The 24,512-nt window shown below is 45.6% G+C and overlaps 1 protein-coding gene across 4 annotated transcripts in view; it reads right to left on the bottom strand.

Annotated features, from left to right (window-relative positions):
• The window catches only part of EYA2 (EYA transcriptional coactivator and phosphatase 2), a 299,580-nt gene that overhangs the window by 31,218 nt on the left and 243,850 nt on the right, over positions 1-24,512 (bottom strand). For all 4 annotated transcript variants that reach the window (XM_015148889.3, XM_015148890.3, XM_077951904.1 and 1 more), the window contains one exon: positions 15,311-15,400. In XM_015148889.3, coding sequence (XP_015004375.1) covers positions 15,311-15,400 — 90 coding nt within the window. The remainder of the gene's footprint in view (positions 1-15,310; positions 15,401-24,512) is intronic.

The following is a 24,512-nucleotide window of genomic DNA, read 5'->3' as shown; positions in this document are numbered from 1 at the left end:
GTGATGTTAGTCTTATAAAATGCGTGGGAGAGCATCCCATCTTTTTCTTTGCTCTGTAGTTTGTGCTGGATGAGATTTATCCTTTCCTTGAAGGTTTGTTGGAACTCTTGTTTAAAACCAGCAGGACCTGGTGCCCTTTTTTGGGGAGCACCAAAAACGCACTTCCTCTTTAATGATTTAACAAATTTTCATGATCTTTGGTTTGTTTTATTTATTTTTTATTTCCACTTGGGCTAATTTCAGTAATTTGTGTCTTCTTGAAAAGTGTCAATCTGACCTAGATTTTCAAATTCATTGGTAAAACAGCGTACCTGGCATTCTTGTAATTAAAAGAAATGACCTCCCCTGAATTTTAGTAAGTCCACCCTTTCATTCTGGATGTTGTTTATTGATCTCTCTCTTTTCGCCTTTGATTAAGTTTGCTAAAGCCTTATTTTAATGGTCTTTCCAATTATTCTTATGAATTGTACTGTTTTTCTTTTTTTTTTTTTTTTTTTTTTTTTTTTTTTTTTTTTTTGAGACGGAGTCTTGCTCTATAGCCCGGGCTGGAGTGCAGTGGCCGGATCTCAGCTCACTGCAAGCTCCGCCTCCCGGGTTTACGCCATTCTCCTGCCTCAGCCTCCGGAGTAGCTGGGACTACAGGCGCCCGCCACCTCGCCCGGCTAGTTTTTTTTTTTTTGTATTTTTTAGTAGAGACGGGGTTTCACCGTGTTAGCCAGGATGGTCTCGATCTCCTGACCTCGTGATCCGCCCGTCTCGGCCTCCCAAAGTGCTGGGATTACAGGCTTGAGCCACCGCGCCCGGCCATGAATTGTACTGTTTTTCTAACAAATGTCATTTAGGACTGTAAATGCCTATCTGGGCCACCCTTCTGCATCCCACAGGAATGATATTTAGTAGTATTTTTGGGTTTTTTTGAGATGGAGTCTTGCTCTGTCATCCAGGCTGGAGTGCAGTTGTGCAATCTCAGCTCACTGCAACCTCCGCCTCCTGGGTTCAAGCGATTGTTCTGCCTCAGCCTCCTGAGTAGCTGGGACTACAGTGTGCACCACCATGCCTGGTTAATTTTTGTATTTTTAGTAAAGATGAGGTTTCACCATCTTGGCCAGTCTGGTCTCAAACTCCTGACCTCAAGTGATCCGCCCACCTCAGCCTCCCGAAGTGCTGGGATTACAGATCTGAGCCACCACCATCCCCAGCCGATACTTAGTATTATTGTTGCACGTTGCTGATCAGTAAACTCAGTGACAAATACTTATCAAAACCTGTTCTGATTAAGCTGGTAATGGCTGGGGTTTTTCAAACTCTCCTGCTGTGGTTTGATCCCATTACTTTTTGTCGCTGGCTGCTTGGAGACATGAATGTGAAAATCGTTGACAAATTTGTGTTAGAAAAATGACTCTTGTCAGGGCCCCGATGAACTCCCTGGCTGCTCCTTCTCCTCTGAGGCAGGTATATTTTTTAAGTGAGGCTGCTTAATGCTGCCTCCAGACTAGCCAGAGAGGCGTCTACTCCCTGGGAGGGAAACCTTGGCCACATCTCTTGTGCTATCTAAGTGTTTAACTTATCTTAAGAGCACTAAAGAGGCTATGGCCTGAATTGTATTAATGACCAGCTGGGCAGGATGCTTTGGAGAGAGTTCAGTGCTAACACAGTGACATACTATTTTCCTGATAGCTCCTAAAGACCATAAATCACATGTTTAGCAACCAGGCCCATGTGTCAGGCAAGCAGCCATGGCTGCCCTGATTTCAGCCACTCCTGAGCCTCTCCAGCATGGTCTTTCCTAAAGCCCTGGCTGCATCTTGAAACGCTCCCCTTCCAGCCTGCCCGAATGCCTGGCCATTCCTGCATCGGGCTAGGGATACCTTTTGCCAAAGATCTTTAGGGTCACCTTGTTTCTCCTGAAAGGCTCTTTCCTTATTTTTTTACTTTTTGAGATGGAGTCTTGCTCTGTTGTCCAGGCTGGAGTGCAGTGGTGCTATCTTGGCTCACTGCAACCTCTGTCTCCCAGGCTCAGGCAATTCTCCTGCCTTAGCCTCCTGAGTAGCTGGGATGACAGGCATGCACCACCATGCCCAGCTAATATTTTGTGTGTGTGTGTGTGTGTGTTTTTTAGTAGAGATGGGATTTTGCCACGTTGGCTGGGCTGGTCTTGAACTTCTGACCTCAAGTGATCTGCCCACCTCAGCCTCCCAAAGTGCTGGGATTACAGGAATGAGCCACCATGCCTGGCCCCCTGAAAGACTCTTTTCTTCCATCCGTTCAGTTGATCCATGTTCTCCACTTCCTAGTTCATCTCAAATTCTATTCTCTATGAAAGATAAACATCCTAGCAGATAAGTCAGCTTAGCCTGGGATCAAATCTCCACATTCTTTTTTTTTTTTTTTTTTTTGAGACGGAGTCTCGCTCTGTTACCCAGGCTGGACTGCAGTGGCCGGATCTCAGCTCACTGCAACCTCCGCCTCCCGGGTTCACGCCATTCTCCTGCCTCAGCCTCCTGAGTAGCTGGGACTACAGGCGCTCGCCACCTCGCCCGGCTAGATTTTTGTATTTTTTAGTAGAGACGGGGTTTCACCGTGTTAGCCAGGATGGTCTCGATCTCCTGACCTCGTGATCCGCCCGTCTCGGCCTCCCAAAGTGCTGGGATTACAGGCTTGAGCCACCGCGCCCGGCCCGAATCTCCACATTCTTCTTACTAGCTGTGTGACCCTGGGAAAGGGACCTTTCTGGACCTCAGTTTCCTCATCTGTAAAATGGAGATTTAAAAAACCATCTCCTTTGCAGGGCTGCTGCGAGGATGCAGTGAGATGATGTGCAACGACTGGTGCAAAAGAAGAGCTTGCTATGTGTCAGCTGTCGGGCAAGTGAACCTGTCTGTGCCTCAGTTTCCCCATCTCTAACATGGGGATGCGTAACAGTACCTGCCTTCTGTGGTTGTAAGGGTTAATGAACGGGTATAGACAAGCCCTTCAGTCCCTGCCAGGCACACAGTCGCATGCAGGACACACTAGCTCCCGTCGGGACTGTGCTTGTTACTCCCACACGTGCCCTGACTCAGCTCCAACCAGGTCATCACCCCTTGTCCACGCAGGCCATGTCCTTTCTAGAAGTGCATTCAGATCCCTTGCACATTGCTTTGATCACCTCCAGGCGATGCATCCCCTCAGTGGGGAGCGAAGGATGCTGCCGTGTTTGTGTGGTTGCTTGTCATTGTTTGTGTGAGTTTTACTCTGCATAAGATGCCGTGCACTCTTGTAGCGGAGGAATCTAAGAATTTGATTTTTCATCTTACAAAGACACGAAAAATCTTGGCCAGGCGCGGTGGCTCACGCCTGTAATCCCAGCACTTTGGGAGGCTGAAGTGGGTGGATCACTTGAGGTCAGGAGTTTGAGACCAGCTTGGCCAGCATGGTGAAACCCTGTCTCTACTAAAAATACAAAAATTAGCCAGGTGTGGTGGCTTTAGGAGCTATCAGCTGGTGGTCCCAGCTACTCAGGGGGCTGAGGCATGAGAATCGCTTGAACCTGGGAGGTGGAGATTGCAGTGAGCTGAGATCGCAGCACTGCACTCCAGCCTGAGAGATACAGCGAGACTCCATCTCAAAACACACACACATACATACACACGCACAAAACAAAATACACAAAAGCAAAATCAGAAAAACCCAAAGAGATAAAAAATATTTGTCTTCTCCAGAAACACTGGGACTTTCTCCTCCTCTTGGTGTCAGATCTTGGCGTTCCACCACCACACTTCTCAGTGACTCCAGCCTCCCTTGCACTTTCTTTTCTTCCTTTGAGTCCACTGTCTGCGGCACTGCACGAGCTCCTAGATTCTTACTGGGAATCCTTTTTCTCAAACCAGACGTACATCCCTGTCCCTGGCAGAGGCAGCACAGCACTATGGATAAGGGCAGGGTCTCTGAAGCCAGGCCACCTGTGTCTGAATATTGCCACTGCCAACCATGTGACTTGGGCTGTTCATTTAGCCACTCTCTGCCTCACTTTCCCCATTTGTAAAATGGGTGTTATGAACTGAACGTTTGTGTCTCCTCCCAAAATTCATATGTTGAAAATCTAACCTCCCTACGTGGCTATATTTGGAGGTAGGGCCTCTAAGGAAGTAATTAAGGTTAAGTGAGGTCACAGGGTGGGGTCCTAACCCAATGGAATTGGTGTCCTTGTTAGAGGAGACACCAGACAGCTGTTTCTTTCTGGCTGTCTCTCCATGTACATGCACCGAGGAAAGGCCGGGTGAAGGCGCAGCAAGAAGGCAGCCATCTGCAAGCCAAGAAGAGGGCCCTCACTAGAAACCAACTTTGCCAGCACCTGGATCATGGACTTCCAGCCTGCAGAACTGTGAGAAAGGAAATTTCTGTCGTGTAAGCCACCCGCTCCATGGTATTTTATTATGACAGACTGAGCAGACTAGTATAATGGGGATAGTAATAGGATTAAATGAAGTAAAACATACAAGCCAACTAGAACGGTGCTTGGTATGTAGTGAGTGCTCAGTAAATGTCAGTTATTATTGAGATTTGGTTCAGAGGAAGAAGTGGAAAGTCGGCCAAGTTAAATACCTCCTTCAAGGTCTGAGAGCTCAGAAGAATCCGGGTCAGAATTGGAACTTAGGTCCTCTGACCCCAAATAGCATCCCACTCCTTCCACGGTGCCAGGCCTCTCAGTGGATGGCACTCACTCGGGTAGAGCAGCACTCCTTCACGGATTTAGCCATAGAGGAGTCCCCGCTTTCACTAACTTCTCAGTTTTGTTTTTTTTTTCTGAGATAGACTCTTGCTCTGTCACCCAGGCTGGAGTGCAATGGCGTGATCACAGCTAGCTCACTGCAGCTTCAACCTCCTAGGCTCAATCGATCCTCTACCTCAGCCTCCTGAGTAGCTGGGACTATAGGCACTCATCACCATGCCCGGCTAATTCGTTTTTTTTTTGTGTGTGTGTGTGTATTTTTTGAAGATACAGGGTTTCGTCATGTTGCCCAGGCTGGTCTCAAACTCCTGGGCTCAAGTGATCCTCCTGCCTCAGCCTCCCAAAGTGCTGGGATTACAGGCATGAGCCACTGCGCTTGGCCTCCTCATTTATCTTTACACTGATGCTCCTGCACAAACCTATGCTTCATCCTAAGCATCATTACCTATGACATCACTGGTTTGATGCACTGGTCATTTTTCCGGGAAAACAAGAGTAAGAAAAAACAATACATTTAATAAAGTGGTTTTTTGTTTTGTTTGTTTTGTATTTTAATTAAGAGCAAACCACATGAAACCTGGAACGTGCTGTGCACAAGGCATCCATAAATACTGCTCAGCCGACTGACATCTCTCAGGGACTCAGTGTGGTGGGCATTTGGGTGGGACGATTCCACTTCATACAAGACTGTCCAGCATATTGGTTTGAGTGGTATTGCCGGCCCTGCCTCTGAGAGCAAACAGTTCTCTCCCTTCATGTGACAACCAACTACCCCAACCCCCAATTTCTTTTTTTCTTTTTTTTTTGAGACAGAGTGTCAACTCTGTTACCCAGGCTGAAGTGAAGTGGTGCGATGTTGGCTCAATGCAACCTCTGCCTCCCGCCCACCCCCAGTTTCTTTCTTTTCTTTTCTTTCTTTTTTTTTTTTTTTTTTTTGAGACAGAGTCTTGCTCCATCACCCAGGCTGGAGTGCAGTGGCGCGATCTCGGCTCACTGCAAACTCTGCCTCCCAAGTTCAAGCGATTCTCCTGCCTCAGCCTCCTGAGTAGCTGGGATTACAGGCACCCGCTATCACACCTGTCTAATTTTTGTATTTTTAGTAGAGACGGGGTTTCACCATGTTGGCCAGGCTGGTCTCGAACCCCTGACCTCAAGTGATCTGCCCACCTCAGCCTCCCAAAGTGCTGGGATTACAGGCGTGAGCCACCACGCCTGGACCCACCCCTAGTTTCTAATGTGTCCCCCTATCCCTCCAGGGGATGGGGCTGCCCTTAGGTGGGAATGCTGCTCTAGTTAAACACACTGACACTAACGCGGATGAGAACATTCAGAATGCCCACTCTTTGAGAAAAAACAATGGTACACTCCCCTGTCCTCCCAATGCACAAATGACACTGTTAAGGAGCAGGGCTGCTGATTCACAATACAGGTGGTAGCAGGTATGTGTACAGTGTGGAGGAATAATCCAGGGCAAACATGTCAGACTAGAGGATCTAGCAAATGAGGAGAATGCACCAGGGTCCAGGCACCCGGCTAAGGTTGCAGAACCAGAGACCAGGATTTGAGGAGAAGAAAATGCAGTAAATGGAAATTGAGGTCTGTAAGATAGGAGTTGAGAATTAAGTGCTGTGGCAGATTGCTAGTTTTTCATCCAGTACCTGTTCTTCCTACTTCCAAAGTGATGGAATTTTTAGTAAGGCATGACTGCCTAGAATGAAGACTACAATTCCCAGCCTCCCTTGCTGGCCAGTGGGATGTAAGTGCAAGTATTGTGTGGTGCTTCTGGGAAAGTCTTTGAGAACCTCCACGTGCTGTCTGAAAGGGAAAAGGCAGTTCCTCTTTGCCCCTTCCTCCATTCTGATACCTGGAACTGAAATGTCACTATCTTGGATCATGAGGGCGAGACACTTGAGGGTTGGTGAAGGTGCAAGCTGGCAGGAATCTGAGTTCTTCATCAGAAGAGGTCCCTGGACTGCTAACCTCTAGAGTTCTACAGATAAGAGAAATACATCCTGTTTTGTGTGGACCACGTTAACCTACTTAATTTCTAATAAAGTCAAAGGCACATAAACAAAGTCAGTTTCCTGAAAGTTAGAAATTCCAGAAGGCAGTTGTTACCATGGATGGGGTCATAGGGCAAGACCATCAACAGTAAGAATCAACGATTTACTGATCACCTACTATGTGCCAGTTATAGCAGTGAACACAGTGGACATGTTCTCTGCCCTCCTGGAACACACAGCTGGTGGGGAACACAGAATTCACATCAATTACTTCAAATAATCAATGAAATGGTTACAAAGAGTGCAAAATGTGCTGTATAAGCATGAGGCATCCTGGGAGCTTATGATGGCAGAATCTAACCTTTTGAGGGGAATCAGGTAAGACTTCCCTAAGGACGTGGCACTGGTTCAGAGATTTAAGAGGTGCATAGGAACTGGTGAGGCCTTGGACCTTGAGAACAAGAGGAGGGGAGAATGCTGGGGAAGTGTGTTCCAGACAGAGGGCATGGAGTGGGCAGAATCTTAAGGTAGTGGGGAGCATGGATGTTCAAGGAATTAAAAAAAGCCCATTGGATCTGGAGTGGAGTAAATGATGAAAAGAGTAGGAGAAAAAGTCTGGAGAAGCAGGTGGTGCCAGTCCATTAAACTTCCCTGAAGAGCTTTTGTTTTTTTTTGAGATGGAGTCTCGCTCTGTTGCCCAGGCTGGAGTGCAGAGGCGTAATCTTGCCTCATTGCAACCTCTGCCTCCTGGTTTCAAGAGATTCTCCTGCCTTAGCTTCCCGAGTAGCTGGGATTACAGCCGCCAGCCACCATGCCCTGCTAGTTTTTGTATTTTTAGTAGAGACAGGGTTTTGCCATGTTGGCCAGGCTGGTCTCGAACTCCTGACCTCAAGAGATATACCCGCTTCGACCTTCCAAAGTGCTGGGATTACAGGCGTGAACCACTGTGCCCAGCCTACTGAAGAGCTTTAAGCAGAGGGTGACGTGTTCAGCTTTCCTTTTCACCCTTCTGGCTACCGTGATGAGAACTGAGGAGAGGTGTCAGGCTGAGACTGCCAGCTGACCCTCAATACCCACTTCACTTCCCCTCTTTATAGTAGCAGTTTTTATTGGCACGTGACTGCCCAGAATAAAGACTACATTTCCCAGGTTCCCTTGCAGGAAGGTGTGGCCAAGTGACTCCGTTAAGGCCAACGGGGTGTGAGCAGAAGACATAAGTGCAACCGCTGGGTGGTGCCCTTCTCTGTCTCTGCCTCCTTCTTTTCCCTGCTGCCTGGAATGTGCCTGGAATCGGTGGCTCATGCTTGTAATCCCAGCACTTTGGGAGCTCAAGGCAGGAGGATTCCTTGAGACTATGAGTTTGAGACCAGCCTGGGTAACATAGGAGACTCCATCTCTACAGAAAATAAAAATATTAGCAGAGCATGGTGACGCCTGCCTATAGTCCCAGCTACTTAGGAGGCTGAGGTGGGAGGATGGCTTGAGCCTGGAAGGTCGAGGCTGCAGTGAGCCATGATCATGCCATTGCACTCCAGCTTGAGTGACAGAGGTGACAGAGTAAGACCCTGTCTTTGGGGGATGTGGGGAAAGGAAGCCGCTGTGCCTGGGCTTCAGGCATGGAAGAGCTGCCTTTCTGGCCCTAGATTGTTCACATTTCAGATTTTCTCATGAGAGAGAAACAGATTTGTGTTTTATTTAAGCCTCGTTATTTTGATGAGCTTGTATCCTAATTCATAGACAGCAAGGAGACAGTGAGAAGGCTGTGACGGCGTCCAGGAGAAAGATGATGGTGACTTGGACCACAGAGGTAATGGCAAGGGGAGTGAAGAGAAGCAGACGGGGCCAGGACCAGAGAATGCAGCAGAAACTCAGGCAAGGCAGGATGACGCTAGGTGCCACCAACGTCAGCTGCTGCTGTGCGACCATTGACTCCCTGGCCAGATGCCTTAATTCTACCCTCTGGGCTTCCTCCCCCAGCCACCTCCTCCTGGGGCCAAACTGTCTGCCTCCCTCTTACTACTGCCCTCACCATGCCAGCCCCTGGACATCTTCTTCAGGGATAGCACCTCACCCAGGCACACCTCCTGGCTTCCAGAGGACACGCTGACACTGGCAGATTGCCTGCTAAGGCAAGGGAGAGCAAGGAAGGACCCCCTCCTCGGTCCCGCTGCATCTTGCCTGCACATCTTGTGTGTGTGCGTGTGTGTGTGTATGTATGTCTGTGTGTATGTATGTATGTATGTATTTTGAGATGGAGTCTCACTCTGTTGCCCAGTCTGGACTGCAGTGGTATGATCTTGGCTCACTGCAACCTTTGCCTCCTGGTTTCAAGCAATTCTGCTGCCTCAGCCTCCCAAGTAACTGAGATTACAGGTGCACGTCACCCTGCTCAGCTGAATTTTTTTTTTTTTTTGTATTTTTAGTAGAGATGGGGTTTTGTCATGTTGGCGAGGCTGGTCTTGAACTCCTGACTACAAATGATTCACCGTCTTAGCCTCCCAAAGTGCTGGGATTACAGGCATGAGCCATCGTGCCTGGCCCAAACTTGTGTTCTTTTAAAATATACCAAGAAGAATGTGATGCCCAGCAGGCAGGGGGTACCTAAGACAGTTCTTGTCAGCACACCTGCCATTTTAACCAAGAGGTTGGGGGTTGTTACAATCTTCAGGGCTACCAAACGCCATGGATGTGGATAGCAAATTGCCAGAGAGTTCCGCTGGTGTGATGAGCTGATAATGAAAATCTGTAACCGGAGAGTCAGCCTACCTTCTCTGTCTACTTTAGATCCCTTTTCTTCTGGCTTTATATCTATGTATGGTGCCTTTGTTGTTTATAGTTACCTTAGCTTGTTAACTTCTTTTTCATGCCTGAACTAAATGTCCCCTTGCTGAAATTTGGAATCATCTTTAATCACACTGCCTATAAAATTTCAGCCATTCAACATGAATCTAGGTTTTAAATGTATTTTAAATTAAAGTTGTGACATCTCAAAACATAAATAATACTTTTTTTTGTTTGTTTTTTTTGGAGATGGAGTCTCCCTCTATCGCCTGGGCTAGAGTGCAGTAGCACAGTGTCAGCTGCCAGGCCTCCCCATTCTCTTCTTCTCACAGGGCAGGGCTGAACAGTATCTCCTCCTGGCTGCATCCGAGCCCAGAAGTCAAAACCTAAGGGGTTCCCGCTTGGCTGGGACAGAGGCCACAGACCTAGGTCCAGCTCTGACTCGCCAGTGGCACATCCCTGGGAAGTGGGGCTTCGGGGCTTCCCACGAACGGCTTTCAGAGTGAGCGCAGTAGAGTGGGGCTGGAGGACAGTTTTGACAGATCTTGAGCAGGTGCTTGAATTTTAACTGAACTTCCACCCTTACCCAGGTGACATTTCAGAGGAGGGTTCACCTGCCCTGCAAAATAAAAGCTGCAAAATCGGCAGCTCTTGCACAAAAGCAAGGCGGCAGGGAGCAGGGGAGGGAACTGTCAGTATTTATGCCCAAGCTGAAGCAGTTGGCTGGGACCCAGGCCTGGTCTGCTCATGACTGTCATCATCTTTGTCATATTTCCGTGTTGCCTATACTTTTATAAAATGATTGTAAAATCAGGGGTCGGCAAGCTAGTTATAGTTTTCTAATTCAAGTAAAATAAATACGTAGCAATTCAACAATTTGCCCTGGTACCACAGAACCCCCCCTTGCATGTCCCCAGGGACACAGGTAGCCCCCTGGTGGAAAGGCCCACATATTGGGCAGGTAAGCCAGGCTCTGTGCTAGCTGCTTTCACATAGCTCCATCCTTATAACCCTATATGGTGGGGGCTTTGCTTCCACCCATTTAATAGATGAGCAAACTGAGGCTCAGGGATGGAGATACTTGCCCAGGTTAGGAGATGGTGGAGCCAGGACTCAACGGCAGATGGAACTGATTAGAAGGCTTTTTTGTCCTCAACTTGGGACATGCATGCAGAATATCCTAAGATACAGCTACATGTGGCACCTTCTGTGTCCCGGACCATTCTTTTTTTTTTTTGAGACAGAGTCTCGCTCTGTCGCCCAGGCTGGAGTGCAGTGGTGCGATCTCTGTTCACCGCAGCCTCCACTTCCTGGGTTCCAGTGATTCTCCTGACACAGCTTCTTGGGTAGCTAGGATTACAGGCGCCTACTACCACACCTGGCTAAGTTTTGTATTTTTAGTAAAGACGGGGTTTCACCATGTTGGCCAGTCTGGTCTCAAACTCCTGACCTCAAGTGATCCACCTGACCTCAAGTGATCCATCTGCCTCGACCTCCCAAAGTGTTAGGATTACAGGTGTGAGCCACTGCACCAGGCCAATCCTGGACCATTCTTTAAACCCCACAGATTCTTTCCCCTGGGAGTCTGGAAGTTGCTGATTTAATGCAGACACCCGCTTCAATCCCTGTCCCCTGGAGTCTGTTCTCCACCAGACAGCCAGAGGCAGCTTCTGAACCAAAGTCACATCATGTTGTTCCAAACCCTCCAATGACTTCTATCGCCCTTGGCTGTTACCCAAAGCTTTACAATGGCCCAAAGGCGTCACCCTCATTGCCCACCGCAATTCTTTCTGTTCCCTCTGCTTCTGTCTTGCTGGTTTCCTCCCAGTTTCTGGAGCCCACCGACTCTAATCATGCCTTGGCCTTTGCACAGTGCTTCTCTCTATCTGGAACACTCTTTACCCAGATGTCGGCATGGCCTCCTCCTCCACCTCCTTCAGGTCTTTGCTCAAAAGTCAGAGGAGCCTGGGTGCGGTGGCTCACACCTGAAATCCTAGCACTTTGGGAGGTTGAGGAGGGCAGATCACTTGAGGTCAGGAGTTCGAGACCACCCTGCCCAACAAGGTGAAGCCCTGTCTCTACTAAAAATACAAAAGTTAGCTGGACGTGGTGGCATGTGCCTGTAATCTCAACTACTTGGGAGGCTGAGGCAGGAGAATCGCTTGAACTCAGGAAGCAGAGGTTGCAGTAAGACAAGATTGCACCACTGCACCTCCAGCCTGGGCAACAGAGTGAGACTGTCTCAAAAAAAAAAAAGAGTCAAACACCACAAAACAAAAGCCCTGGTGACAGCCTCCTCCCTGACTCTCTTGGTGTCTCTTCAGAACACTTTGCTCTGACATTATACTTTGCATTCCATTGTTTACAGTCAGCCTCCTGAGCTGGAAGGTCCATGCCTTGTGGGCATGCATCTTGCTGTGTTTGGTTTGCTGCTGAATCCACAGCACTTCCATTAGGGCCTGGCAAATGGTAAGCTCTTCATAAAGAGCTGCTGGCCGCGGGAAGGAACTCCCTACAGGCTCAGAGAACAAAGGCTTCTGGCTTCGCGGGGCCTTGAGCATGCCTCTCCCTGGTCCACACGGCTTCCCTGGGCAGCTGCAGAAGGCGGTGCTTTAGATTTTGACAGAGACTGCCTTGCACCAACAAACAATATGTTTTCACTTGTGTGAATTTTAACTTCATCATGGTAGAACATGGTTTCAATTCTGCTGGGGGGCCCTGGGGGCTTCTGGCACTGGGGACATATTTGAAATAAATTTAGAAAATAAACACAAACTGGCTTCCCTAAGTAGCTCCAGCTGGTAATTAAGATCCTCCCTCCAGAGGTGCAACTTCGACTTCGGGGGCCAGAGAGAAACGGCAGAGTGGGGCAAGACTCTGAAGACGTCAGCCTGAAATACACACAAATCCCGCAAAATACCTGGCTCTGAGCCGCAGGTTCAACCAAGATCCACAAAGCACCTATTCCATGCCTGATGATGTTACTGCAGTGGAGGTTCAACCCCATACATCTGCCGGCCGATCTGGCATCTTCTCCAGGGTGTCTCAGACATCTCAAACCCCATGTACCCCAGACAGGGGGATGGGATCCTCCACTGCGTACCCAACACCTCCTCTGTTCTGCCCACATCTCAGTGAAGGACAACACGTCCCGGTCAGATCAAGCCTAGGAGTCATTGCCACCTCTCTCTCCCCCAACCTCTACATCCAGTCTATTAGCAAGTCCTGTTGGCTTCACCTCATCCTCAAGTCCACGTCTTCCTACCACGTGGATCCAATCCATTTTCTTCTCCTGCTTGGACTATTGCAGTAGCCTCTTGGCTGGTCTCCCTGCCTCCACATTTTTTTTCTTCTCTCTCTTTTTTTTTTTTTAAGATAGAGTTTCACTCTGTCACCCAGGCTGGAGTGCAGTGGCATGATCGTGGCTCACTGCAACCTCTGCCTCCTGGGTTTTAGTGATTCTCCTGCCTCAGCCTCCTGAGTAGCTGGGATTACAGGCGCCCGCCACCACGCCTGGCTAACATTTCTGTATTTTTAGTAGAGACGAGGTTTCATCATGTTGGCCAGGCTGGTCTCAGACTTCTGACCTCAAGTGATCCGCCCTCCTTGGCCTCCCAAAATGCTGAGATTACAGGTGTGAGCCGCCATGCCCAGCCTACATTTCCCCTCTGACTGCCCACTCTCCATGCAGCAGCCAGAGAGGTCTTTTTCACACATAACACAGATCATGTGGCTTTCCTTGCTGAACACCAGCTTGCCCCAGGGATGTCCACGGCACTTAGAAAGAGCTTTGATTGCTGTGATATCTCCTGCCCCAGGCTCATCTACCCTGGCTGCCCCCATACCTTTACTCCTGCACTACGGCCCCCACGCCTTCTCTCTGATCCCGGGGGCTTCATGCTGGTTCTCACTCAGGACCTTTGCACTTGCTGTGCCCAGCCCCCTGCCGCTGATCTCCATCTGGCTGGCTGCTTGTCATCTTTTACCTCAAGTGTTACTGCCTTAAGAGGCCTTCCCTGGACTGGCCCCCTCAAGAATGCTGCCCCCCGCATCCTCCTCCATCCCATGTCACTTGCTCTCACATCTGATTATTTTATTTTCTTCATATCCTTTTTATTATCATAAATGGTCTTGTTTATGGATTTGCTTGGTTGTTTACTGCCTGGCCCCAGGGATTCAGGGTTAATCAGACAGGGTGGTCGCTGTTCTCACAGAAGTGGGGGCGATAAGCAAGAATGAAATCACTGGACTTTTCAACTACAAGAGCCAATAATTTCCACTCTCGGTTAAAGCGAGTTGGGTTTTGATTTTTGCAATCGGCTGAGTCTTTACTGCATTAGGCTCCATAAGTACTCACTGAATTCAATGGCCATGGTTTTTTTTTTTTTTTTCTCTCTCTCTCTCTCTTTTGTGTCCTTCAAGCCATAGACGCCATCATGAAGCGAGTCTGCACTTTGTTTCTGAATAAACAGACAGTCCCAGGCCTTGAAGCCAAGGGTATTTATTCTCCATTGCTCCAAAGCTCTCTTTCTTCCTCAAGTTTCTACCTAGTTCTGCTCTTTAAAACAGATGTTGGGCAGAGAATACCAATTCCATTTTATAGATGTGAAGACTGAGGCCCAAGAGGCTTACGTAGATTGGACAAAACACAACTTTGATTATTTCAGCAAGGATTCCTCTCTCTGGAACTCTAGCCTGCAGACTAGAAAGAAAAATCTGTATGCTTTCCTAATGATAAATATTAGTGGTGCCTTGGGCTAGCCAGGATGGATTTGAAATCCGTAACCTTTATATTTCTACTTCAGTTTAGTCCCCAGGGATATTCCAGATTCCAGGAAAAAATATCCCTACTAAGAGATACAGAATTTTTCTTTTGTATACAGTTTCATTTTAGGTTGCCTTTATTTTTCAATCTGTTGAACCAATAAGGTGAACATAATTTACAAAGCCAGAAGATTCCCATACTGATCCTTTTATCAGCCCAAACCCTTCCTTCACATTGGAGAAAGTTGCTTGCTCTTTCATTAGAGGGAAGTAACTCATTGTATTCCCCTCTTTACTCTGGCTACCAGGAAGTGATACATTCTGAACTTGATCGCAATACTTAGCCTGAGCCTGGATTTTTTTGTACAACGTCTTACCCTTATTCATGACATAGCTTTGCTTCCCTTTGCCTTTGTATTACTAGTTCTATTTTAAATATGTTTCCCATTCGAAATCCTTTCTGACATAGGCTGGGTATAAACAAATAAATTCAATTTATTTTTGAAGCTACTCTCCCGCTTTTTTCCCTACCTCCCTTGGATCTTGCTTACGGGCTCAGGAGCAGATACTTTAAATAAGCATATTCCCTCTGCTTACTCTCATTCTTTCTCTTTGTAAAACATGCATTCAGGGGAATGTAAATTGTTTTTAAAAGCTTCCATCCTGGGCCACTGCTAATTATTACTGACCCGGGAGGATCTGTACTAATTTGCCTTAATAAACTTATTAAATAGCAAATTTCAGGAGGAAGAAACTATATAGCCTTTATTGGATTAGTAAAACTGCCAGTGGACATCATCGCTGGAACAGAGAAGAGCCCGTTAACTGCACAGGAAAGCTAGGGAGATAATTGAGCTAAGTGTGTTTCCAATAAACCATCACCGGCCACAGATTCGGGCCTTTTTGGGGGTTGTTAGCAAAAGTTTCAAGCTTCTAAATGAAAAAGGAAAAAAAAAAAAAAAAAGAAAGGAAAGGCAGCATCCTTCTTCCCATAAACTAGATGCAGGTGATTAAACATGGCAAATATTAAATGAAATCAGCAACCACAAACCTCCAGGTCATTGAAGAACAGATGTGTATCTGCAAGGTTGAAGATCATCTCTTCCATCATGAGGCCGATGCGCACAGACGTCGTGGTGTCCTGTGAGGTAGAGAAGGGGAAAATCACATGCGAGGGGAGCCTGAGGAATCTCAGCCACTCTTTTGGTCCCATCCCACTGCTGAAAAGCAGTTTTGGTTTTACCTCATCTGCTTGGCTCATGCGTGGCCTACAATGTGTCTCTGTGTGGGGCTGGTGTGATAATAATGTCATACAGCTTCCAGGATCTCACTTCTAGTTTTTCGCCATTTCTTTTTACCCTCTCCAGTATTTAAATCTCCTGGAAAATGACCCTGGGATTGCAACAGTGTTCAGTGTTGCAAGGACACTTATCACAGATATGACATGGCTGTAATAAAAAAGGGCCTCCTGGAAAATGCATGCTTTCAGGGGTTCCCTCCAATACATTTTTGTTATCAGGGAGGTCTGGAAGATTTCAGTATAAACCACTGAGAGAGTTGAGATGTTGAGTCTCTCTTTCCAACAATCTCTCTATGCACACTGCCTTACTCCTCTTGATACTTAAAAAAATCCCTGTTATCCAACAATAGAGGGTTAATGATAAAAACACACGAACACAAAGGCACTATGGTACATTCATAGGCAGGAAAACTAGGCAGCCATTATACAAATGAAGTCATTGTGGAGTAACTGATATGAAACTGTCATCAAGAGATACAGTACTAAGTAACGAAAGCAAGCTGCAACACAGTACAACATATGAATTTGCACAACTGTGCAATGAAAGTGCCTTCTTTCTGTATACATAGTGTGATAGACTGCACTGCTGTTCACCCATACTGGGGGTCCCTCCCTGAGGTGCTTCTCCCTGCAAAAGGATGATATGTAGCAGGGGTTGGCAAACTGCAGCCCCCTCGCCAAACCTGGCCTGCTGCTTGTTTTTGTATGACTAATGAGCTAAGAATGGTTTTTACATTAAAAAAAAAATCAGTGTATTGTCTAAAGTTCCTCTTGTACTACAAAGTCAGAGGTGAGCAGACTGTGTGTCCTACAAAGCCTAAAACATTTACTATCCAGGCCCTGACACATATCCACCCTGTTCCATTCAGGTTATGATTGATTAATATTGGGAGGACATGAAGAGAATGTTTGCCTATGTGTGATGGGGTCAAGGGTGAGAAAAGAGAGCTCAATTCTTGTATTTTGGGAAGCAAGAGATCATACCTAAAACTGAAAGAACATACTTCTTTTATGGGCTACCAGAAGGAGCACATATGCATGTTACTTAGAAACTGGACCATGCAACTTGCTTTGGCCAGTGATATGTGGGCAAAAGTTATGTTTCACTTTTGGTCAGAAGTTTTTAGAAGTTTTAGGAGCCAGTACACACTTCCCCATGCACTCTCTTTTCTCACTTCACAAGGCTGTAAATACTCTGGATATTTATTCTGTTAGCCTGGAAGGCAGTTATGTTCACCAACGCCCACACATATTCTGTTGGCCTCGGTTCCAGAATAAAGATGATGTGGATCAGAGATGCAGTTGACCACAATGGACATGTATCATAAATGCGAAGTAGATGAGATTTTGGGGATGTTTGTTACTGCAGCCTACCCTTGCTTATCCTAACTGATACACATGGAAAATATGTAGCACAATGGTTTCCAACCCTGGATGCATATTGTAATGCTCTGAGAAGCCTTTAAAAATCCTGATGCCTAGGCTGCTCTCCAGACCAATAAAATCAGAATTGCTGAGAGCAGGGTCTAGGCACCAAGAAATTTAAAGCTCCCCAGGTGATTTCAATATGCAGTCAAGGTTAAGAACCACTAGTCTAGAAGGATATAAAACACACTGTTAATAATATTCCTGGCTAATATCTATGAAGTGCTTTCTCTGTGCCAATTTATAAGTATTAACTCATTTAATCCCCACAAAACTCTGTAAGGTGAACACTATTATTTTTCCATTGCTATGGTTTGGATGTGGTTTGTCCCTGCCACAACTCGTGTTGAAATTTGATCTCCAAGGTGGCAGTGTCGGGAGGTAAGGCCTAGTAGGAGGTGTTTGGGTCATGAATAGATTAATGCCTTCCCATGAGAGTCAGTGAATTCTCACTCTCTCAGGAATGGATTAGTTTCCAAGAGTGCGAGTTGTTAAAAGAGTTGACTTCCTCTCTCCCCATGTGATCTCTGCACATGTTGACTCCCCTTCCACTTTGCACCATGAGTGGAAGCAGCTTGAGACCCTCACAAGGTACAGCTGCCCAATCTTTAACTTGCCAACCCCCAGAATCGTAAGTCAAATAAACCCCTTTTCTTTATAAATTATGCAACCTCAGGTATTCTATTATAGCAACACTAAATGGACGAAAACACCCATTTTATAGATGAGAAAACGGAGGCACACAAAGGTTAGGCAACTTGTTCAAGGCCATACAAGCTAACAAATGCTGAGATTGGAACGTAGGTAATCTGGTTCTGAAACAACACTGTTTCTGAGGACTCAAAGGGGCTGAGTTGGGAGAGGGGAGACAGGGGCCTTGTCCCCTCGCTCCATACAGTCCTTTTCCTGTTTAAAATTTTCACTAGAGGCTGTATTATTTCTATTATAAAAATAAATAATTAAGGACATAAACCCTTCTTGACCCTTGAAAAAAAGAAAGAAAAAAATGCAGCTGGTGATCTCAGCTTCACACACACAACTGTGAAGAATCAGGCCCAGGAACACAGCCATTAGGCAAAACACTTCATCAAGGCCCCGAGAGCCAAAGCTTAGCACTCTTGGTCCTGGCTGGAACTCGACGGGGCAGGGTACTCAGTGAAAAATGAAGAGAAAATGAGGAAAACAAACTTTTCAGGGCCTAGGAGGGAATCAGTGTGTGACCTGGGAAAAGGTTTTGCATTACTCATATCCAAAGCATTTCACCTCTGCACAATCACACACTCCTCTTTGACAGAGCAATTCGTGCACCTAATCACTGATTACCAACCCTCCATGTACTGGACAAGAAGCAAGAAGGAGCTGCCACCCAGACTTGTTTGCTGAAAGGATTTATTCTGAAAGATGTCACCTCCCAGGCCAGCACACAGAGAAGGAAAAGTAATTATTGTATACCAAATGACTTTTCTGTGAAAAGTATTTATATAGTTGTAAGAAGGCAAATACCGCATATTAATAAAGCTCAAGGTATGACTGATTGATACTGGGAAGACATGAAGAGAAAGTTTGCATGTGTGTGATGGGGTCAAGGGTGAGAAAAGAGAGCTCAATTAGTATATTTTGGGAAGCCAGAGATCATGCCTACAATGGGGGAAAAAAAAGAATCAAGAAGTAGCACCTAAGGATGTTACTTAGAAATTTGGGGGTGAGGCTGGGTGCAGTGGCTCACGCCTGTAATCCAGCACTTTGGGAGGCCAAGGCGGGTAGATCACTTGAGGTCAGGAGTTCGAGACCAGCCTGACCAACATGGAGAAACCCTGTCTCCACTAAAAGTACAAAAATCTGCCAGGTGTGGTGGTGCATGCTTGTAATCCCAGCTATTCGGGAGGCTGAGGCAGGAGAATCGCTTGAACCCAGGAGGTGGAGGTTGCGGTGAGCCGAGATTGCGCTATTGCACTCCAGCCTGGGTAACAAGAGCGAAACTCCGTATCAGAAAAAATAACAATAATAATTTGGAGGTTACATTTTTAAAGGCAGCAGCAAGAGTTGAAAGTTGTTGCCCCTGGGCAGGAAAAAAGGGTGGTGGGCAGTCACTGAGGACTGCTGTTTTCCACATATATTCCTTTGTAGAACTATGAATATTAAACTATAGGCATATATTTCTTGGATTAGGTAACATACTCAGTAAATTCACTTTTCATTATCTATCCTACAGAAAATCTCATACGCATGAGCAAGGGGACATATCAAAGATGTTCATTACAGAATTGTTAGTAAATAGCAAAAGACTGGGAATAACTTAGCTATCACTTCAAAGGAGACTTGAAAAATGAAATGTGGTCTATTCATACAATGGGAAATGAAATTTCAATGGAAGGAAATGAACCAGATCTCCATGTATTAACAGGGACACATCAAAAAATATATTGGAGTGAAAAAAGTTTTCTGATTGCAGTATGTACTATGTACTGTATGTTATCACCATTTATTAGAGACACATAAAATGTTACTATATTTTCCATGTGCGCTTATATATTTATACATATCTGAAAGGCTATACACAAAAAGAAAGGCAGTTACTTCTAGAAGGCAGAGAGGAGGCAACAGGAAGTAAAAGTGATGGTCAAAGTGAACTTTAGTGTTCTCTAGAATATTCTAGATTTTTGATTTTTTTTTTTTTTTTTTTTTGAGACAGGGTCTCACTTTGTCATCCAGGGTAGAGTGGCACAATCTTGGCTCAATGCGGCCTCGACCTCTCAGGTTCAAGTGATCCTCCTGCCTCAGCCCCCAAGTAATTGGGACTATAGGTGTGCACCACCATGCCTGGCTAATTTTTTGTATGTTTTTGTAGAGACAGGGGTTTCACCATGTTGCCCAGGCTTGTCTCGAACTCCTGAGCTCAAGCAATCCACCCACCTTGGCCTCCCAAAGTGCTACAATTATAGGCATGAGCCACCATGCCCAGCCTTCTAGAATTTTTTAAAAGAGAAGGGATTCAAATATTTATTATATAATTAAACATCTTTCTAAAAATTGAAGACACCCAAATGTTTATATGACGAGCCTTTAGAATACCCACCTACTCTTGGAGCATTCTTATTATTTCAGATTTTCCTAAGATTGTTTTAAGCTATGTAGGTGGTACCTCTTTTCAAAAAACACGATAAAAACTAGTTGCACAGAGGCAAAAAAGTCTGGAATAGCCTCAGAAAAGCATGGCTAACTCAGAAGTTAAGTAACACAGTGTTGCCCTGGGTCAGAACACTTTATCCAAGTAGGAAATGTTTTTCCAGGGTTGCAGAGACCAAGAAACTAAAAGAAAAAAAAATTTGGTGCGGACTCAGTATTAATTTATGTGAAATACATCTGGAGTGAGGACAAGACAGAAGCCATCAGTTTCATCCTGGACTGTCTTGCTGAATGCAGCCCTACTATACACCGTCAGTATTCCATTCTGGGGTCTTGACTTTAGTCATAGAGGACAGATTGGAGGGAACCCTCCGTCTGACCCAGAACTTCTTGCAGTCAAATAAAGCCTAACATATGACAGCTTTCACACCATGCTCTTTCGGGCCACTGACCCCTTCAAGTCCAGCCTGCTGTCGCTACCACCTAACACTGGAGTGAGGATTAAATCAGATAGCATGTGTGGAAGCACCTTGCCCAGGGCCTGGGCTGCAGCAGGCACTCCACAAGCATCGGTTGTTGTCAAAATCCCCCAGTCCCCTTCCTTGAGCCTTTAAGCAAAGAATCAGTTTCTGCAAACCCAGCAGGAACATCCCAAATCAGTTGATACAAAAGCTTTTAACATGCCACTCATGTGAAACCCATTTTCTGAAGCATGACATATTCTTTGGATTAAAAAACAAAACAAAACAGTGGTTAATTTCCTAAACAAGCAACAGCATAAGTGGATTACTTTAAAAAAAAAATCAATTTAAAACAGAATGAACGGAGAATTGGTAGTTTTTCCAAAACAGGCTTCAGTGTGTAACTCATCCCGGGAAGGACCACGCTGGGGACTAAGGATGGAATGTCATCTTTGTTTGACTAGAGAATTTGTGGGTGGTTCTCTTGCAGTGAAGGTACAGATCAGACAAAGACGCTGTAGATTTTCTTAGTGTGCCCTAATGCTCTACAGATTTCTCCGGATTCAGTTTTTATGAGGGTGTGGTGGGTTCTGCACACTTGTTTGGGAGGCTGGTGAGGAAGCTTCAAGTTGGAACTGCCCTTTAGGAGACAGGCTACGGACCTGGATGGCAGCTCAGTAACATAATTGTTATGCATTCTTGATGAAGTTCTTTTTTTTGAGACAGGGCCTCCCCTGTCACCCAGGCTGGAGTGTGATCATAGCTCACTGCAGCCTTGAACCCCTGGACTCAAACAGTCCTCCTGCCTCAGCTTCCCAAGTAGCTAGGACTAGAGACGTGTGCTAGCACACCTGGCTTCTATTTTATTTTGTGTAGAGACAGGGTCTTGCTATGTGGCCCAGGGTCATCTCAAACTCCTTGGTTCAAGTGATCCTCTTGCCTCGGCCTCCCAAAGTGCTGCAATTACAGGCAAAGTTCTCTTATTTAGAGGAGGATGGTGGGACCATGTAGGCGGCCCAAAGATCTGCCTTGTGGGTCACTATTTTGGGATGTAAAGTTGTATTTCTTGGATGAAAGGGAGAGGATAAGAATATAAAAAAATCTTTCTTAAAATAAAATTAATCTGATGTAAAGCAAACATGTATGAGGAGAATGGCATGCTAGTTCTCGGAAGTTTCAAAATGTGAATGCCGAAGTTATTCATAGTTAATTAAGACTAAACAGTTGTTTTCTATCAAGTGTCTCCACCATCCTCAAATTTATCAGCTCTCCAATTCATGCCATATCGGAAATCTACTTCCCAGTCTGCATAGATTAGGAGGCGACTGTTCTGATTTCAAAATAACAAATACAAATTTTTACCAAAAAATTGTTTTAATGAATCAGAACTCTATCCATTAAAGATTTTTTTTCCTGGATTTTCCGTTTTCTCTTTCTTTCTTTCTTTTCTTTCCTCCCTTTCTCTCTCTCTTTTTTTTTTACAGGGTCGACCTATGTCACCCAGGCTGGAGGTGCAGTGGCGTGACCACAGCTCACTGCAGCCTTGACCTTCTTGATCCTCACACCTCAGCCTCCTGAGTAGCTAGGATTGTAGGCTTGCACCGCCACACCTAGCTAATTAATTAATTATTTAATTAATTACTTATTACTGGGTCTCCTTATGTTGCCCAGGTTGGTATTGAACTCTTGGCCTCAAGTGATCCTCCTGCTTCAGCCTCCCAAAGTGCTGAGATTACAGATGTGGCAAGTTTTCTATTTTAAGCATGCAGCACTTTTGTAATAGATGACTCTAAAATGTGTTCAATTCAAAGACGTGAGATTTACACACTAATTAGCTGCACAACCCTTTGAACAAAAGGAAGGCATGCCGATTTCATCCTGAAACTGGTTTATGTGACTGTGGGATTTTGAGTTCCTTCATAATTCAAACATGAGTTCTTTCATAACCTAACTCTGGCTGAATAATAATAATAATAATGTTGATAATGATAATGGCCAATCTCTAGTGAGTGCTTTGTTGGACAGGTGAAGAAGGTGGGCTCTAAGCCAGATTACCTGTGATTAAGGCCAGTTCCACTTCTTACAAGTTACTTAACTTCAGTGTGTCTCAGTTTCTTATCTGTAAAATGGGCTTACGTACCTGATAGGATTGTTGTAAAGATTAAATACGTTTTTATAAAAGTGAGGTTATAATCCCTTTAGTGAAAGTTTAATGACCAGCACTAAAAAAAAGACTGGAAGAAATGTGATAGAATCCAGGGGTCAGCAAACTATGGCCTGTTGTCTGTTTTTGTAAATAAAGTTTTGTTGGAACCCAGCAGTGCCCATTTGTTCACTTAATGTTCATTTATGGCTGTTTTCATGGTACAGTGGCATAGTTGAGTAGTCACCACCGAACCTAGCTGAAACCCTAAAATACTTATTATCCCTTTACAGGAAAAGTGTGTTAATCCCTAGAATAGACAACAAAATATCAGAATCTATCATACACAGCAATGGTGAACACCTATTTCAGTTGGGGTATGTGTGTATGTTTGTGGCGTGTGTGTGTATGTGATGGGTCATAGTGTAAAATGTATTTCTTACTGTGACCATGTAAAAAAAGTTAAAAACACTAAGTTAATAACTGTTTAAGAGCTTAGAACCATGCCTGGAACATAGCAAGGTGTGAATAAGTGTTAGTTTAATAACAGCTACTGTTTATATTGCTATTACTGTTACTATTATTACTGTGTAGCTTGTTCAATGTCACTTAGCTTATAAGAGTCAGTGTTGGCACTGAACTCAGGTCTAATCTGACTCCAGACTCCACAATCCTCTGGTTATGCCATCATGCCTGTCACGGCTCTTTTGCTCTGAGGAAACGTCCGCCTTCCATGAATCAGCTGCATGACTGGGCAGAAGGGATGTGCTGTCCCCTCTGTGGAATCTCCAAGTGCATCAGACATCTACGTTATCTGGTGGTCTTTACTTGGGACGAGCCATTTGGTTGATTTCATTTGGGTTTCTGCTATGAAGTTTAGAGGCTGGCTGTGCAGGAAAGGGTTAACTCAGCAGGCCTGGGTTGCTCAAACCCTGCACATTCCTTAAGAAATGTCTGTCTTCAGGTCTGGCCTTTGGCCAGTTCCTGGTGCATGAGCTCCTAGCCCTTGGGCCACGCCAAGCACTTCCAGTTGATCAGATAGTTTAGGTTAAGAATGTGGTTTATGGTGAATGCCTGTGTTTGCTCTGGGGGGCTGGTGTCTGAGTGGCTGAGGTCAGTCACTCAGGTGCTGCATACCTATGTCACTGACCCCCAATCAAGGCTTAAGTGGACATCAAGGCTTAAGTGGACTTCCCCAGTTGGACATCACTTGGCATGTGTTGGCACACATGTTGCTGGGAGAATTAGGTGGAGTGTCCGTGCTCCCCTGGGAGAGGACTCCTGGGAGAGGTCTCCTGGAAGATCGTGCCTGATCTCTCCTGGATTTCACCCCATGTGCCTTTTCCCTATGCTGATTTTAATCTGTGTCCTTTTACTGTAATAAACTGTAACTGAAAGCCTAACAGCTTCTCTGAGCCTTATGAGTTCTAGTCAATCATCGAGGCCGAAGGTGGTCCTGGGGATTCGCAACATAGTGTCTTTATTAGACACCTTTAAAAAACAGCCGGTTAGCAAAGGAGGCAGCATGATATGTGGAGATAGCCAATCTCTCTGAGAATAGGCGTTCATATCTGTAAATTAGCAGTTAATAACTTTTAGTAAAAATAACACCTATCATGGGTCTTTCAGGGTGATCTCATAACCTATCCCTGGCCAGAATCATAGTGATTGATTCAAGGATGATTATGAGCCAATGGACACTGGCCTGAGGACTTTAGCTATGACTCCTGGGAGAGGCACCTTTTTTCCCCTGGGGTGGCTGAGCTGCTAGAACTAGGCTCAAGGATGCCGGCAGCCA

The sequence above is a fragment of the Macaca mulatta genome, chromosome 10 (genome assembly GCF_049350105.2).
Source record: "Macaca mulatta isolate MMU2019108-1 chromosome 10, T2T-MMU8v2.0, whole genome shotgun sequence".
Classification (NCBI taxonomy): domain Eukaryota; kingdom Metazoa; phylum Chordata; class Mammalia; order Primates; family Cercopithecidae; genus Macaca; species Macaca mulatta.
This window is presented reverse-complemented; position numbering and strand designations above follow the sequence as displayed.